Source organism: Rhinoderma darwinii, chromosome 3 (genome assembly GCF_050947455.1).
Source record: "Rhinoderma darwinii isolate aRhiDar2 chromosome 3, aRhiDar2.hap1, whole genome shotgun sequence".
NCBI classification, from domain to species: domain Eukaryota; kingdom Metazoa; phylum Chordata; class Amphibia; order Anura; family Rhinodermatidae; genus Rhinoderma; species Rhinoderma darwinii.
Window position 1 is genome coordinate 330,870,046 of NC_134689.1, and position 17,232 is coordinate 330,887,277.

At 42.1% G+C, this 17,232-nt stretch overlaps 1 protein-coding gene across 2 annotated transcripts in view; it reads left to right on the plus strand.

Annotated features, from left to right (window-relative positions):
• The window catches only part of MAP2K5 (mitogen-activated protein kinase kinase 5), a 133,477-nt gene that overhangs the window by 91,710 nt on the left and 24,535 nt on the right, over positions 1–17,232 (plus strand). For both annotated transcript variants that reach the window (XM_075858333.1, XM_075858335.1), the window contains exons 15-17: positions 3,195–3,245; positions 5,918–5,989; positions 13,973–14,002. In XM_075858333.1, the coding sequence (XP_075714448.1) occupies positions 3,195–3,245; positions 5,918–5,989; positions 13,973–14,002 (153 nt within the window). The remainder of the gene's footprint in view (positions 1–3,194; positions 3,246–5,917; positions 5,990–13,972; positions 14,003–17,232) is intronic.

Genomic DNA, 17,232 nt, shown 5'->3' on the forward strand with positions numbered 1-17,232 from the left:
ACTGAATGATTTAGCTTTTCAATATCAGAAAATGTAGGCAGGAATGTTTCCTGGAACTACTACGTTTGAAAAAAACCAACAGGTGCCATCGCAGTAATACTGCTGCAAAATAACATGGATTTGTTTGCGTGGCGGTGGCGGTAGCGGTGGTGGTGGCGGTGGTGGTGGTGGTACCATCACCACCTCATGCAAGGCGAGCTTTAGGGAAATTGAGGTCCTAGGCAACAAGCATGGTAGGCACCCCCACTTGCTATTTTAGACAGTAGTTCACGTAATTCTAGTCTACATAATCGACCATACAATACCAAGATAATACTGCCATATACAGGCCACATAATGCTGCCGTATACAGTACTGTGCAAAGTCCTTAGGCAGTTGTAGAAAAATGCTGCAAAGAAAGAATGCTTTTTTTAAAAATTTGAATCCATATGGGGACCATGGGTAGGGGTAATGGAATCTGTATTATAAAATTTATTCAGGGACTCTGTATGACTGCCAGCCTTTACACGGTATTGGGGTTATGTATATAGATGTGGGATAAGGGGGGAAATAGAGAGGATTAAATATCTGCCATATATTATATCTGTTTTGTATTATACATGATTAAGCTACTTGACATTTGGAAAATGATCTGTCCCATGTACCTTGTATTTTGTGAATAATGTATTCGATATTTGGTACAATTTCTATTTCATATACTATCTAATTTTGAATTTTGTGACTGTGCCAGGGGGGAGGGTTTGGGATAGGGTTTGTTTAGTATGTTTTGTACTATATAATTTTGAAACTTCAATAAAAAAATTATCTGATTTAAAAAAATAAAAATAAAATTGAACTGTTAATAGTTTTTTTTATATCAATTAACAAAATGCAAAGTGAATGAACAGAAAAGAAATTAAATCAAATCAATATTTGGTGTGACCACCCTTTGCCTTCAAAACAGCATCAATTCTTCTAGGTGCACTTGCACACCGTTTTTGAAGCAACTCGGCAGGGAGGTTTTTCCAAACATCTTGGAGAACTAACCACAGATGTTCTGTGGATGTAGACTTCCTCAAATCCTTCTGTTTCTTCATGTAATCCCATACAGACTTGATGATGTTGAGATCAGGGCTATATCGTCACTTCCAGGGTTCATTGTTCTTCTTTACACTGAAGATAGTTATTATTGACATTGGCTGTATGTTTGGGGTCGTTGTCCTGCTGCAGAATAATTTTGGAGCTAATCAGACACCTCCCTGATAGTATTGCATGATGGGTAAGGACACCGTTAATTCTGACCAAATCCTCATCTCAATTTGCTGAAATGCAGTCCCAAACTTGCGAGGAACCTCCACCATGCTTCACTGTTGCCTGCAGATACTCATTATTGTACCGCTCTCCAGCTCTTCAGCGAACAAACTGCCTTCTGTTACAGCCAAATATTTCAAATTTTGACTCATCAGTGCTGAGCACCTGCTGCCATTTTTCTGCACCCCAGTTCCTATGTTTTCTTGCATAGTTGAGTCGCTTGGCCTTGTTTCCACATCGAAGGTATGGCTTTTTGGCCGCATTTCTTCCATGAAGACCACTTCTGGCCATACTTCTCCAAACAGTAGATGGGTGTACCTGGCTCCCATTGGTTTCTGCCAGTTCTGAGCTGATGGCACTGCTGGACATCTTACGATTTTGAAGGGAAGCAAGCATGATGTGTCATTAATCTGCTGCACGAAGTATTCTTGGCCGACCACTGCGTCTACAGTCCTCAACGTTGTCCGTTTCTTTGTGCTTCTTTAAAAGAGCTTGAACAGCACATCTTGAAAACCCAGTCTGCTTTGAAATCTTTGCCTGCGAGAGACCTTGCTGATGAAGTGTAACTACCTTATGTTTTGTTGCTGTGCTCAGTCTTGCCATAGTGGACCTGTAACATAAAACGGTCTTCCACAACCGAACCTTTATAGCAAAGTTTTGCTGTTCCTCACTCAGTTGTAATCCTCCTACACCACTATTTCTGTTACAGTTAATGACTGTTTCAACCTACATATGAAAATATATCACCTGTTTGGTATAATTGGTTAATCATAAACCTGACTATAATCCTACAAAATCCATGACTTTGTGCAAGTGTACCTGGAAGAATTGATGCTGCTTTGAAGGCAAAGGGTGGTCACACCAAGTTTTTGTTTTGTTTTTTATCAATTAACAAAATACAATTAACACCCCTATTTTTTAAAGCATTCGGACTTTGCAGCATTTTTCCACAACTGCCTAAACGTTTGCACTATTCTGTAGTTCTCCCATAAAATACTGCAAATTAAATTCTGAATTACACCATTAGATAATACTGGGTGGTTTTAGTTTTGCTCCTGGGGTTTCCATCCTCGGGACCCCTAAAATACAGTAGTCCTGGGCAATTGCCTAGCTTGCTGCCGCATAAAATTGATATCACACAGTACCTTGTAAAATCAACATGTATCCGTATAAACGACAGAAGCTAGTGGTCCTCAGGAATACGATCTTCTTCTATTTGTAGAGTTTCTCTTCTCTGACTATTCGAGAGGTCCCATCAGGGGATCCACTTAATTTACCTCTTTATACCTTTAGAAAGCATATGGAAAGAAGTTGTCCGAAGCAGACGACAATTCCTTTTAAAACCTTTTTACCTATGGTATTGTCTGCTGCGTCATTCTAGTCACACATCTTTCGGTGCTTCTTATGATCACCTAAGGCTTTGATTAGACATTATAATATTCCATTCCTTCGACTTCTCCATTGCCCAAATTTCTATATCGAAATGTTACTGGGTAAAGTTAAATGCACAATAATGCCACATTTGTAAATAACGTTGAATTTCTTATCTTTGAGTCATAAGCACTTCTGTATGTACTTGTAAATGATGCTTTGTACATTATGTCTCCCTGAATTGCACTGTACCGGAGAATACTGATACTTACAGCAGGCCAGGGGTTTGGATAAATGGGAGCTTCAGCACCGATAACAATCGCTTTGTTTACACGTTGGAGTGAAAGCAATAAGTGTAATCATTTTCTGTTTAATGCCTGCAGATAAAAGCACTCTATATATTTTTTATTTTGTCTTTTATGTCATCACTCTATTTCCTTCTCTTTTTGTTTGATGGGTGGATTAAATGAGAAATAATTGCCCGTTTTATGCTGCTGTTGGTTTAACGCGATCATTCCCTTTTTTTTTTATAGTTGGTGAATTCTATAGCCAAGACCTATGTGGGCACAAACGCTTATATGGCGGTAAGTTAGATGTATTTTTATTGAGATCATTTCTTATAGTTTTCCCTGCAGCCCACATGTGTACACTTGGTATTTCTGTTTAAAAATAGTATCATAGTCCCCATTTGTAAGGTACATTTTTGTCATACATAATTGCCGGTATGCCTGATAGCCAAAACCTTTCTGCCTCTGGATGCCCTAGATTAATCCTGTTACTCTTTTAGGGGTGTTAATCTGCACCTGTATTCCTGTAAGGGGTTAAATGTACCAGATCGAACACACACATTTAGTGGGACAGTAATTAAATTGAGGGTCTTTTTGATGACATAAAGACAGACCCCAGGTGGGTATTAAACTGATTGGCAGATGAAGGGGACATCCATCTGTTAATTGGAAAAGGGGATTAGATCCAACAGACAGGGCATGTCCGTCCTATATTCTCAATAGTCTCAAGGTTTTTTTTTTTGTCAGAAAAAATAGCCTACATTTAAACCTATTAACCATATACTTGCCATTCTTTTTGGATCCTCCTAATACCAAGCTTGTATTAAAAAAAACGAAAAGTATTCACTACTTACATTGATTTTTCCCCTCTTGAACCTGTTCAGTCCCAATGACAATCCAAAGGAAGCAGAGTAAAGGCCTGTTTACACGGACCGATGAACGGGCAGACGAGCGCTCGTATGAATGCTGTTTCCCGATTATTGCTTTGTGTAAACAGGGCAGCGATTAACCGACAAATGAGCAAACGCTTGTTTGTTGGCTGATCGGATCTTTTATGCGACACAAAAAATGGGCGCTTGTCAGCAGCACATCTCATGTAAACAGGGGAAGTGCTGACAACAAGATACAAATGTATAGAGACAGACACTTAGAAACCCGATCTGTCGTCCTCATACATTCCGATCATTGCTCCGTTTTAATAGACCAAATGGGTGCCAATCGGCATGCTGTATTGTCGATCGGTGATCTTTTAGCGGGCAAAAGACCTGCCAGTGTTAAAGGGCCCTTAGTTACATCTTTATTATACTGCATGTGTCCTTTAAGGCATTTGTTTTATCTTCCAAACCTTTTCCTCCAGTGCTAGTGCATGGGAATTAGGAGTACAGATATTGTGGTGTCTGCAATGAACAGCCAACCAGCTAAGCTCTAGCCCTTAGTAAGTCTCCAGTCAAAGATGGCGGTTGGGGCAACCAAAACCACATGAACCTTGTTTTCTCTGCTGGATTTCTGCAAGGCAATTTGCAGATCTTTCAAAAAAATCTTGCAGGCTAAAAAAGAGTGGCATGTAAATAGGCAAATGACTAATAAATAGGCACATTTCTTGCTTTTCCATTTCAAGGTTTAGCGTTAGTTTAATACAGGGTGGAGTAAAGAGGTCTGATTTTGACAGCTAGAGAACCGTGGTTGTAAGAATTCTCCGCAATTCCCAGACCAGAGCCAGTAAGAGGGAACACTGGGATATTCAGCACATTAGGGTCCCAAGTTGTGACTCTTATTTACTGTTCCTTCCTCTCACAAGCACTGACCTGGATAACCACACAAGACACACTCATCTGGCACTAATTTCTGAGTTTGTTTTCTTGTATAGAGGCCCCGGGGTTATGAGGCTGTGAGAGGAAGTGTCAGGCAGCCAGGTGCATTAAGAGCACAGCACGAGTCTATGTCTTGGGAGCGCTCCTTTCTTAACTCTTACACACTCCTGACCTTGACAAAAAGAAAATTACTCAAAGTGAGCTCAGACCCTCACCAAGTAACATTCATAGGTCAAAAAAAAAGTTTTTGTTTATATGATTACATAGACAACAGATTGCATCACTGCATACTGAACATCACCCAACATCGGCTACCATGATAATGAGTGATGCCACACAGCACAGCGATGGCATCACCTGGTATCTCTCGTTTAGGGTAACTCTGTGTGGACATGACATCAGATCATGGTCATGTTGTGGTTTTGCTGCAAGATCACTGCTAGATTACCTGATAAAACGGGCGGGTATTCCCAGCCGCAATACAACATCATGTGTTGTGGCTTTGCCATATGACCGGGCAATCTTCCTCTCTTTTTCTATCGGTTTCCATGTGGTAGCCCTGCAGATCCCTCTGCAGTTCTCCACCTTTAGTCTGAAACAATATTGCAGCCTGTATTCTGCTGATTAGCTCTGCAAAGACCAGAGCATTAAACTACAGATTTCCTGCAGTCCTGGAGGTTAATGTCAAAATTCGCCTGTGGCTAAAGGGGGCAATTCTGATAAGAAAATGATGGGACCTATTCATGCAAATACTTCCACCCAAAATGTAAAAATGTCCATATATTAGTCAATCAAAAGTTCGAAAAGTAACCAAAGTTTTGTAACCAAACATTGCCCTGTTCCGTTGCAGCGGTAATTTTTACAAAATGATAACAAGAAGTGCATATTGGTTGACACTTCATTTTGTGAGTATGTTCAGGTATATGCAAAGTTCAATTGAAAGGTGACCACTAATATGGCGGCACTTGCCGTTGTCACTTGCAAAAATGGCCTCTGTAACAAAACGACAACATTTTTACAGCTGCTTTGTCTGATTTACTTACATAGGGCTGTACTATTGGCGTCCGTTATAAAATGGCCAATCTGTTTTTTTACTTGTTGTTTTACGCTGCAGACTGAAGTGATTTATATTGTTCTTTATCTTTTTCCCCCTTCTAGCCAGAGCGGATTGCTGGAGAACAATATGGAATCCACTCTGATGTTTGGAGCTTGGGAATCTCATTTATGGAGGTGAGAATATAATGTGCATATATATATGTGTGTGCGCGCGCGGACACCGTAATGTATTAAATGTGCAGCGCAGAAACATGAAAGGATTGGCATTTTCATTGATGTGTTCTATCCCTTCCCAGTATGAGGGGCACTACAGAGTTTATAAATGGAATGCACGTCCTGTGGAGGGAATGGACAGTGTTCCAGTTGGTTATAGATTTAATAATTTCACATATTTTGAAGCCGATCCCCAGAGCACTGACAGTGATGGTTATAATAATAACTCCATTTATATACAGCTTTCTTCCCTATGGGAGTCAAGCGCTTCATTATCACAGTATAAAGGTAACATTTTAAATAATCAGAAGTCAAGCACAGGAATAAAAATACAATTTAAGTGGAATGACGCATGGTCGTCCAATCCTCAGCCCATCCGCTGTCACCACATGCTCGGAGCACTGATGAGTCTAGGACAGATTTTATGACTATGTACAGGTACAAGTGATTACAAGACAGCGAACTGCACATAATAACACAGTGATGTTCGTGTTCGTGCATTTCATGACACTGAATTTTACTAGGTCTGTGGAACAAGAGTGGGATTTATGGAGTGAAGTTGGTTTACTCACCGCAGAGTGTCTTTACTTAAGGCCCTGTTCACACTTAGTTTTTTTGCAGGTGCTTTTTTTCCTGCATTTTCGCTGCGTTTTTTGGCCGCAGCCATTGAATCTAATGCAAGGACCTCGGGTGAAAAACGCTCAGAAACGAGCGCTGCTGTTTATTTCTGCTTCCCATTGATTTCAATGGGAGGTAAGAGGCGGAAACCGTGGCAATATGCTGCTTTTTTCACGCGAGCAGCCCGGAAAAAATACGCCTCTGCCTCCCATTAAAATCAATGGGGCGCGATTTCGGCTGTCTTTTGGCACTGATTCAGACGTGGTTTCCGAAATCATGATTTAGTGTAACGAATATCGAGTGGTGGTGATTTGTGATTTTTTTCGGCATTCTGATGCAATCACAGATAATGGCGCCACACTTTTCCCAGCTTTGCAAGTCTGCTGCCTTGGGTTAACCTTTGATTCCACTCTGTCTTTCCAACAGCATATCCAAGCCCTAACCCTCGCTACATCAAAAGCATTTCTCAAATCCGCTACTTCCTCAACCTTACTACTTATTCAGATGAGCGTAAATATAGTTTGTGCGACGGCCGTTGTTTTAACGGCCGTCACACGGCTGCATGTATTTCTATGGAGCTGTTGACACGGCGGTCGTTGTAATGGACCCTGTGAAGGGACCGTGAAAAAATAGGACATGTCAGGTCTATGAGGGATCCGTTAAAAGGGTCCCTCACGGGTGCAACTTGGACGTGAAAAACAGCCGTTTTTCACGTCCGAGTTTACACTTGTTCGTCTGAATAAGCCCTTAAACAAACAAAAATGCTGGTACATGCCCTCATCACTCCCGCCAAAGACTACTGCAACATCCTTCTTTGTAGCCTCGCATCTAACACACTTGCATCTATACACTTGCATCTACACACTTGTTATTCTACCCCATACTTTGGAACGCTCTACCCCAACACATCTCTCCTATCAAACCTTGAAAAGCAACATGAAAACCCACCTCTTCAGAAAAGCTTACAACGTACGATAGTCCTGCTGCTGCTACTCTACCGGATGAACAGCTTCTACCCTCACCTACTGTCTCCTTCCCCTTTCCCTTGTAGATTGTAAACCCTTGTGGGCAGGGTCCTCTCTCCTTCTTGTGAATGGAGTAGTACTGCTCATGCTCAGCCACTTCTCAATTCACTGTCTATGGGCCTGCCGGAGATAGCCGAGCTCTGTATTTGTCTGTGTCCTGCAGTCCCATAGATGGTAAATGGAACTCCATTCATATAGGGGATTTAGGGGTGGGGCTCCCAAGCAGTCGGACCCCCACCGATCAGACCTTTATCGCCTATCCTGTGGATAGGCAATAAATGATGTTTGAAAGAAAAACCCTTTTAATGGTGCTTTAAAAGAAATAACTTATTAATCATAATGAGACATGGTAATCTACCCTTCTTACATTTTGGGATACTTCGTTAGTCTAAAAGAATGTTAGGGCTTAAACACAATCGCATTAAAGGGGTTGTATAAGATCAGAAAAACATGGCTGCTTTATTCCAGAAACAGTGACACTCTTGTCCATGGGCTGTGTCTGGTATTGCAGCTAAACTTCAATACCCAGGAAATAAATATAACAATTTGCTTACTGGGTTTGGTCCATTAATGTTGAAATCTGCATAATATATATAAGATAAATTAAACTTCTATATACTCCAGAATATTTCCACAAAAAAGTACAACCTGTAACACAAGAAAATAACTTCTGGCTGCCAAGGGTTAAAAATGAACACATACTTCTGGATTTTAAGGCTAATATTGTCTGCCTCCTTACGGGGTTAAACGTGTGGAAGAGGCCTTATGCTTATCAAAAATATTGGTTTTATATAGATATGTTTAGGGAACGGGGGGATGGGATAAGAGAAAAGCGGTGTGGGTTTGATCAGATTTAACTTTTATTACTTATATTTAAAAATGTCCGTGTTTGTGACCTATTAAATAAATAAAATGAGCCTCTTTAATAAGAATACGTTTGTGTTAGTTTTTCTTAATTCGGGCCTCTGTGTCCCCATATGTAGTTGTAGGTCAGAAAATGGTAACAATGTTTTTTGTATGTTATAGCAAAAGAATTGTGTTGCTACTGTAGCAATATGCCATCAAGGGACACGTGAAGCAGACGGACTGAGAGGCTGCTTATTCCTCTCAACCTGATCTGCTGTCACCCTCCCCTATTCCTGGTCTTTCAGAGATGTGATCCTGATCCTGCCGCACGTTACATTTGCTCTAACATACATCACGCAGTGTTACATTTTTCTGAAATAAAGAAAATAAACACATACTCAGGGAAGAGACTCATTTTATGTTTTTTATAGGTCACAAACAATGATATTTTAAATAGAACTAATAAAAAGAAAAGCATACCTAACTTTTCAGGTGACTTTTCAGAATAAGCTGTCATGTGTGTACATGAGGAGTAACACTATATTTGGCCATTATATGACTTGTATGAGGCATTATTTAGCAGTTTTCCCCCTCTGCAGGCTCGGTCTCTAATTCTCAGTCATCTTAAATCGAGTGGGCGGAGCCTAACTGCTATCATGTCTTCTATATACAGCACACACCGAGAGTTCTGCTCTCCTATCTCTATCATATATACAGAAACCGCAGCAGATTATAAAGCAGTAATGAGTAGTGTAGCAGAAAATCCAGCACTGGTGTGACATAGAAATCTTACCATCACGTCTGTGTGTTTCTCTCTGCTCCAGCCTCCACCCCCTGCTCGCCCCCCCCTTCCATGGACTTACATGCAGCGTGTGTGTCTGTGTCTCACTCTGTCTTCTCCCTCTTCCTGCTCCCCTCTCCATAGTCTTCTATGGTCAGCGTGTCTGTTGCTGACTGACTTACTCACTCTCTACTCCCTCCTCCTGCTCCCCCCTCTCCTCTCCATAGAATTATATTCAAAGTGTATGTGTGACTCACACTCTCTCTTTTCTCTTCCCCCTCTCCTCTCCATAGACTGGTACTCCGCATGTCTCTTTCTTTGTCTAATTCCTCCTCCTGCTAACCCCTCCTTTCTCCATGGACTTGTATAGCAGGCAGTGTAGAGTTACACCCCCCCACACACACGCACGCACGCACACGCACACACACACACCTTCTGCAGCCTGTCACTTCTGCTTTGTAACCAGCATCAGCCAATGCTTGACAATGGGGAGGACCGCAGATTACAGGAAGGGAGACACCTATTACCAGTAACTTCACAACGAATTTGCATGGATAAAACAACTACATTTCAACAGTAAGTAAATGACAAAGTTGTTTTATATCAGGTATACTTAGAGCATACGTTTTTTGCAAAGTTAGTGTGCATTTAAATCTTATTAAACCTACACAGTTATCCTCTTATCCTACCCCCCCCCCCCCTTTTCGTGAACATCTATAACTGTGCTGAAAGGTGGTGAACACCAGGGTGTGGAAGGTAGCAGTAGGTAATATCACTCTTTTGAGCTTTTTGATTTTACATGGTCCAACAATATATTTGGGGTTTTCCTAAACCGCGGTTCTTATCTGGAGACTGGACAAATAATGTGTGATTTTGCAACCATCATCTATTCATATCATAAACGGTCCTAAGATGGCAACCAAAACCACATGATACATCCAATTTTCCAGGGACTTAACTATAGGGGATGCTGAGGATGTAGTCGCACCTGGGCCCTGGAGGCCCTATATGAGGAGACCAGTACTAATAAAGACGTGATCACTGGGGCCCTTTTTTTTTAGCTCTTGCATTAGGGCTCAATTGCAATTGTCGATCGATTGTGTGCCGGGATTTGGCATTGGGGACTACTGAATGTGACAATTTATGCCTGTCTGCTGGGAGGCACAATTGGAATTGCTTGTTTTGGCTGATAGCTGTCTAATATCTGTGGCCATCTTAAGGTTTACGAAGTCATCATATGCAATGGATATTTCTGCTTGTTTCTAACCCAGTGAATTTTTGTTCAGCAATGAGTCACCGGTCTCTGTTCTTGTGTATTTAATCTGCCAAGTGTTTGTTTTTAATTAGGACGTTTTTAATTAAAGTAAATGGCAGTGAATAAGACTATTGCGCGTTATCCTTGTGATGTACAGTTCTAAGCAAAGTGCAGCCAGTCACTCAGGGGCCAGGGGGCTCGGTGACACTCGCTGACCTCACTAGGTGTTGATTTTGGGGGCAATTTAGGTGCACAATTAACTGGCAGCACCTCTGGCTGCGAATTAATAGTTGCTTGCAGAATATCCCCCCTCCTCCTCTGTCACCAATGCTGGGAACGCTGTGGCTGCCTTGAGGAGGGCTATCCATCACTCACTGACCAGAACTTCCGTAATTAGTGCATGTTATGGCCCTGTGCTCCAGCGATTCAGAAGCTGGCGCTCGAGCCGCAGACAAACTTTGCTGGAGTAAAACTCTGAGATGATTTATCCAGCGGCTGCGCAGGGACATGGAGCGGGGGTTGCAGGACTTCTGCGAAGTGTAAGCGAAGGTTCACTCAGGCCCGACTGGGACTTCCATGCATCAAACTCAGGCAGCCAATGCACACACCGCTTGTATGTGAGCCATAAGATAAATAAGGCAATTATAGCAGCTATGTTGGGTTACAGTGTGAACGGGAGCCAGTCTCAGTCCAGCGGGGTTGGCAGAGGGGAGCAAGGCTTTTTAAACAAGAACTGTGTGCTTTGGATGGACAGAGTTCACAGTTGTACAGTATGCTCGGCGCTCACAATGCATTGCCCAATTTTAACAGGTTATTCAAAAGATGCGCCTGACAGCTGACCTAATGATACTCGTTTTTTATTGTGGGGATTTCAGGATTGGTTCCTCCCTATACAGAGAGGTGTAGATTTTATGTGCTGTCACGTTAAAACCAGAGCTCCTGAAAACAAATGCAGGTAATTTGCGCTATATTTATCAAATGTGAGACATTTCTGAGACTGATGGCAACACTGCTGGCGAATATGACAGATCTCTTATGTTACGTCATCATCTGTATTATTATTTTTTTTTAACTGGCTAAACTAAGGCCCTGTTCACGTAATGTATGTTTAGCGAGTACGCCATGAAAGCTCCCGGCGTACACGCTAAATGTGTCCATAAAGTTACATTAGCACGAGGAAGCCCAAAAGAGTGTTCTTTTGGCCTCTGTCCAGCCATTATACGTCAGGTCACCTATGGGTGACGGATGCATCTGTATAGTACACTGTATGGCATCCTTTACAAATAATAATTTAACATATATACGTCATGAGCTTTCCATGGCGCATACTTTAAACATATCTCATAAAAGCCTATATGTAATGGATGCTTTTGACAGATGGAATGCTGTGGCATCCATCACCATTAGGCTACTATGGCATCCATTTAATGTATACGTCACGAAAAGCTTATGACGTATATGTTAAATGGTTGCCGGAATGCCTAACAGTGGCACCCGTCACTCATAGACTATACATCACAGCCTACGTTTAACGCATACTTTAGGAGCTTTTCCCGGCATATATGTCAACTCGTGCACAAAAAACACGAACTGAATGGGGCTGAACTTGTGCTATATTTATCAAATATGAGACGTTTTTGTGACTGATGGCGATGCTTCTGACACGACTCGCGTCTTTTACAGGATACATGGTGGATCTGACAGATCTGTTATGTTACATCATGATCCATTTTTTTTTTTTAACTAGCTGAACGCCTACTATTTTTTTAACTGGATAGAATAGAGTAGATGCTACACTATTATGCCGTTAAAATGCAACATAAATCTGATAAGAAAGAAGGAACGCGTGTGAACAGAACCTAAGTCAAATTAGAGTTCGTGCAGAGTTTACCAGACAAATATAAAAATCCTGCCCCTCAATATTTGTCACTCAAACAGCAATATCGGTCTTCTTTTTAAGGGCTAAACCCTTGACTGCATGGTACAGAAAGAAATTGTTTATACCACTTACATAGTGTATATGGTTTCCTTCATTTAGATGTAGGGTGCCCTTGCTGCGGTAATGCGCCGCACAGCTGACAGCAGTGCAGCAAGACTGTGTGTAGTTTTACCGCGTATTGCAATGCGGTCTTCAGCCGTGCGTCTTGTACAGGTGATTCCCCTAGTTCTCACCACACTTGATTCTGTCAATCTTCTTCCTTTTTCCGTCCACTTTTCTTCCAGTATCCTGTGGTCTTTCAGTCTCCATTCACCTGCTCTATGTCCTACATTCTGTCCTGACCCGCAGTGCTCCCATGTTCTGTCACACACACGGTGCCCTGCTACAGGTCAGGCCGTTGTCTCCCCCATTAGTCTGTGTTGCTGGCTCCGGTGCCCCTCCACAGGGGTCAGAGCCTCTGCTCGCTGCCAGCTAATAGTGTTCTACATTAAACATGGAGCTTCCTTGCCCCCCCTCTCTGTTCATGCTTTGTTCTAAACCCCCAGACACACTGTGCAGTTGCAGCCTGTACACATCAGATTACATTCATTTGTAATTCCTTCACTTGCTCTCTCGGCCTCATTCACAGTTACTATACTGCTGTAATCGCTCACTCGGTGAACTGTTGCAGCTTCATGAGAGACCCCCACATGAGTTACCTGCCCTGCCAGTACTGTGATTAACCCCTTTCTTCCCCAGAACTAGGCTATCCCTACAAACATGGTGGCTTCCTGACATCGCCAACACTATATATAAAAAAGGCTCAGGATAGCACGCTCATGTGTTTGTGATGACCCGCTCACCTCATAAGTGATTCCAATCTACAATTCTTCTCTGTGATTGTTCAGCTTCCAGTCAGTAGTTAATTAAGAAAATCCTCTGCAGTTCATGAGCACATCACTTTCTCCCCCTGCTCTCTGTGCCCGGTAATAAAGTACCCCTCCTGTCTGGATGACCCTCTCTGAAACACACAGGCAGAATTAAGAAGGCCATAAAGGCTTCATTAAATCTGAAGCACATTTTATACACTGCAATGTCTGCAGGCGGTGTCTGAATGTTACGCCACGCTCTCTGCAGACCCTCCTTCCCAATACTTTAGCCATTAAGACTTGGAAGAACTAATAATTAAGAAGATTCTAGATGTGCATAGGAAATGTAGGAGATCATTAACAACTTTTTTTCAGGATATCTGGATTTCATTTTGGCTTATTATGTTCAGAGCAGTAAAATGCATTATTTGTTATGATATTGTGATGCACTGAGGGACACCATTAGATTGTTCTTTGGTGAAAAAACCATAGAATTACTGTAGATTCATGTGCAAGATGATGCAAAATCCAGTTTATTAAACGAAATAACGATAATAATACATAAAAAGTTATCTTGGACTTGAAGAAGAATTTTGGGAAATGTATATGATAAATCTTTTCTTTTTCGGCAGCTAGCACTTGGAAGATTCCCATACCCACAGGTAAGATACGTTTATGTTGCATATTCCCTATGAATGAAGATTACATATTCTAAATGTTGGCAGTATATGACATCCTCCTTTTTTTTGTTCCATACACAATCCTCTACGTCAATCCTCAATATTGTGATATTTATACGGTTAAGGAGGATTACTGTGCTTTACACATGTAATAAGTGTGGTGGGGGGGTTTACAACTAAAAGAACTCCACTACCTTGTACAGTCTTCATGAAGAGGTAAAATCCAGCTTCCCACCAGACCGGGAAACGTCAGGGGTGAGATGTATATAGCAGTTTCGCTTTGCCACACAGCAAAATAAATCCATGCGTGAACCCTGTCGCCGGTGTTTCCGCTCCAGGAGAAGTTCCTGACTTCACTGGTGTCCATATATGGACACCGTGACGTCAGGCACTTCTGAAGTGGAATCCCCAATCCCCGGCCACAGCGTTGCCGCAGCTGTGGCCGGGGATTGGGGATTCAGCTCCTACAGGAAGCAAAAAAATACCCTCCTCCTCCTCCTCCTCACATGCACTTCGCACTGTGAGGAGGAGAGAGAGCGAGTGACGGAAGACACGGCCGTCACTCAGGACACATTCCAGTGATGGCCGTGTATCACCCGGCTCCATAGACTTCTATGGGGGCCGGGAGAACGGCCGAAAATACGGCATGTCCCATTTTTTTATGGCCGGGTTTCCCAGTCCGTCAAAAAATCGGTAGTGTGAATAACTTCATTAGGGGTCTATTGTTCCTACTGCGGCCGTGTGACGGCCGTTTTATGAACGGCCGTCACACCCTGTCGTGTGAGTAAGGTCTTACTGTGAATTGCCACGGTTTTTGGTGGTGCAGCAAGTACAGGTGAAGCATATGTAAACCATGGGAGTGATTTATTATTACGGTCTTAAATTGAGGAAGCTTAATATTATACAACCCAGGCAAATGATGCGCCAATTATATTAGTGGCACACGCTATGCTCTAGATTTAGCGCATCTTGCTGTATATGTTACACTTTTCTGTTCCTTACGCAACCTCTTTGTTGGCTTACAGTTGCACCAAAATTTTGGCTCAATTTGGCGCATTTTAACATACACTCTTTTCTAGGCACTTTACAAAACTGTCTAGTGAGGCGCAAAAAATTGTCTAAAACACACAATAAATATGGTGCAAGGCATGTACGCCAGCTTTTCAAGACAGAATTCTGGCGCATTTAGCTTTGTACATTTTTCCCAAAGTGCTTCACATGTAATTGCCACGTTGCAAAAAAAAACGCATAGCCAAACAGTGACAATTCACAGTAAACCAAATGTGCTGTGCTTTCCAGACACACGGCAAAACCTGCTATGTGTATGGGCACCCTAACCGTTATTGTACCTGTTATAGGAAGGTGCATAGATTTGGAAGCCAACATGGTTGTTTCTGAAAAGGACATACCGTATTGTTCGGACTATAAGACGTGCCTGACTATAAGACACACCCAGGTTTTAGACAACAGAAAATAGGGAAAAATTATTTTATATTTTACTACTTTTACAACAAAAAAACTATTTGTTAAAACAAAAATTAGTTCTGTTTCACCACGTTCTGAGAGCCATAACTTTTATATTTTTTCATCGATTGAGCGGTGTGAGGGGTTACTTTTTGCGGGACAAGCTGTAGTTTTTATTGGCACCATTTTTTGGTACATACGATTTTTTGATCACTTTTTTTTTATTTCATTTTTTTAGAGCTAAGGTGACCAAAAAACAAAGATTCTGGTGTTCTAGTTTTTTTTTTACGCCGTTCGCCGTGCGAGTTAAATAATTATATATTATAATAGTTTGAACTTTTACAGATGCAGCGATTTCTTTTTTTTTTTTTTTTTCTTTTTTTACATTGTGCTTGGGGAACAATGGGAAAAGGAGGGTTTTTGAACTTACATTTTCAGGTGTAAAAAAAAAAAATTATCTAACTTTTTTTACACATTTTATTAGTTCTCCTAGGAGACTTGAACCAGTGATCGCGGATATTGCAGTATGTTGTCATATTTACAGGCCTCTGCTAAGCCCTGCCGGAGGCATGGCTTAGCGAAGGCAGACCTGGGGGCCTTCTTTAGGCCCCAGGGCTGCCGTGACAACCATCGGCGACCCCTGATCCCGTTGCGGGCGGGCATTGTGCTGTCGGAGGGGTGCGCCACCCCTCCTAACTATTTAAATGCCGTGGTCGCTATTGACAACAGCATGTGGTTTTCCCATGATTGTCATTTATGACATATCCACTGGATATGTCATAAATGTCAGATAGATGCGGACTCTGGGACTCTCGCCTATCTCTAGAACGGGGCCTCCAAACCCCGTTCTACCTTTTTGTGCTCACACTGACCCCCGGCCACTTCCTGATTACATGGTCAGGAGTTACGAAAACCGCATAACTCACTGGGCTATGCTGTTTCCGCAACTCCCATAGTAGTGTATGGCAGGTATGGAAGGAGCGTAGCATGCCAGTTACGCTGTTTCTGTAACTCCCGACCATGTAATCCGTAAGTGCCCAGGAGGCAGCGTAAGCACAAAAAGCTAGAATGGGATTTAGGTGGCCCCGTTCTAGAGATAGGTGCGGATCCCAGAGGTGGGACCCGCATCTATATGACATTTATGACATCCTGTGGATGTGTCATAAATGTCCCTCATGGGAAAACCCCTTTAGATGAACGGCGCGACTGCTGTTCCTGGCCATTAGAGCAGCGACACAGTGAATCGCACCTACAGTGTATCGAGCGGGCTCCGCGCGTAAGCCCACTCCCAACTTCACCCCTACACCCCGCACTTTGACGTGCCAACACGTCATGTGTTGGGAAGGGGTTAAGGAAGCGGTCAGGGTGGTCTGGCGCAGCTGAGCCCCTTGTCTGCCGACTATAAGACACAGGGACTTTTTAGCAATATTTATTCTTTTTAAAAAGTGTGTCTAATAGTCCGAAAATACAGTAATTCTGAGTAGGAAGATCATTATATTGGGCAATGTCTTTTTAGTTTTTAGAGAGTGAAGAACATCAAATAAGATGCAGAGAAATAACAATACTGACCATGGTTCAGTGCAATAAATACAGTTGCAGTTGGAATTACCTGAATTTCTGCATTGATCACTAATTTAATGTGATCTGATTATTATCTGGGGGTTTTGGTGGCATATGAAAGTGTGATTCTAATCTTTCATATGGCACCAGGATCGCAGTTCTAGCTGTGAAATTATTGGAGATATCAC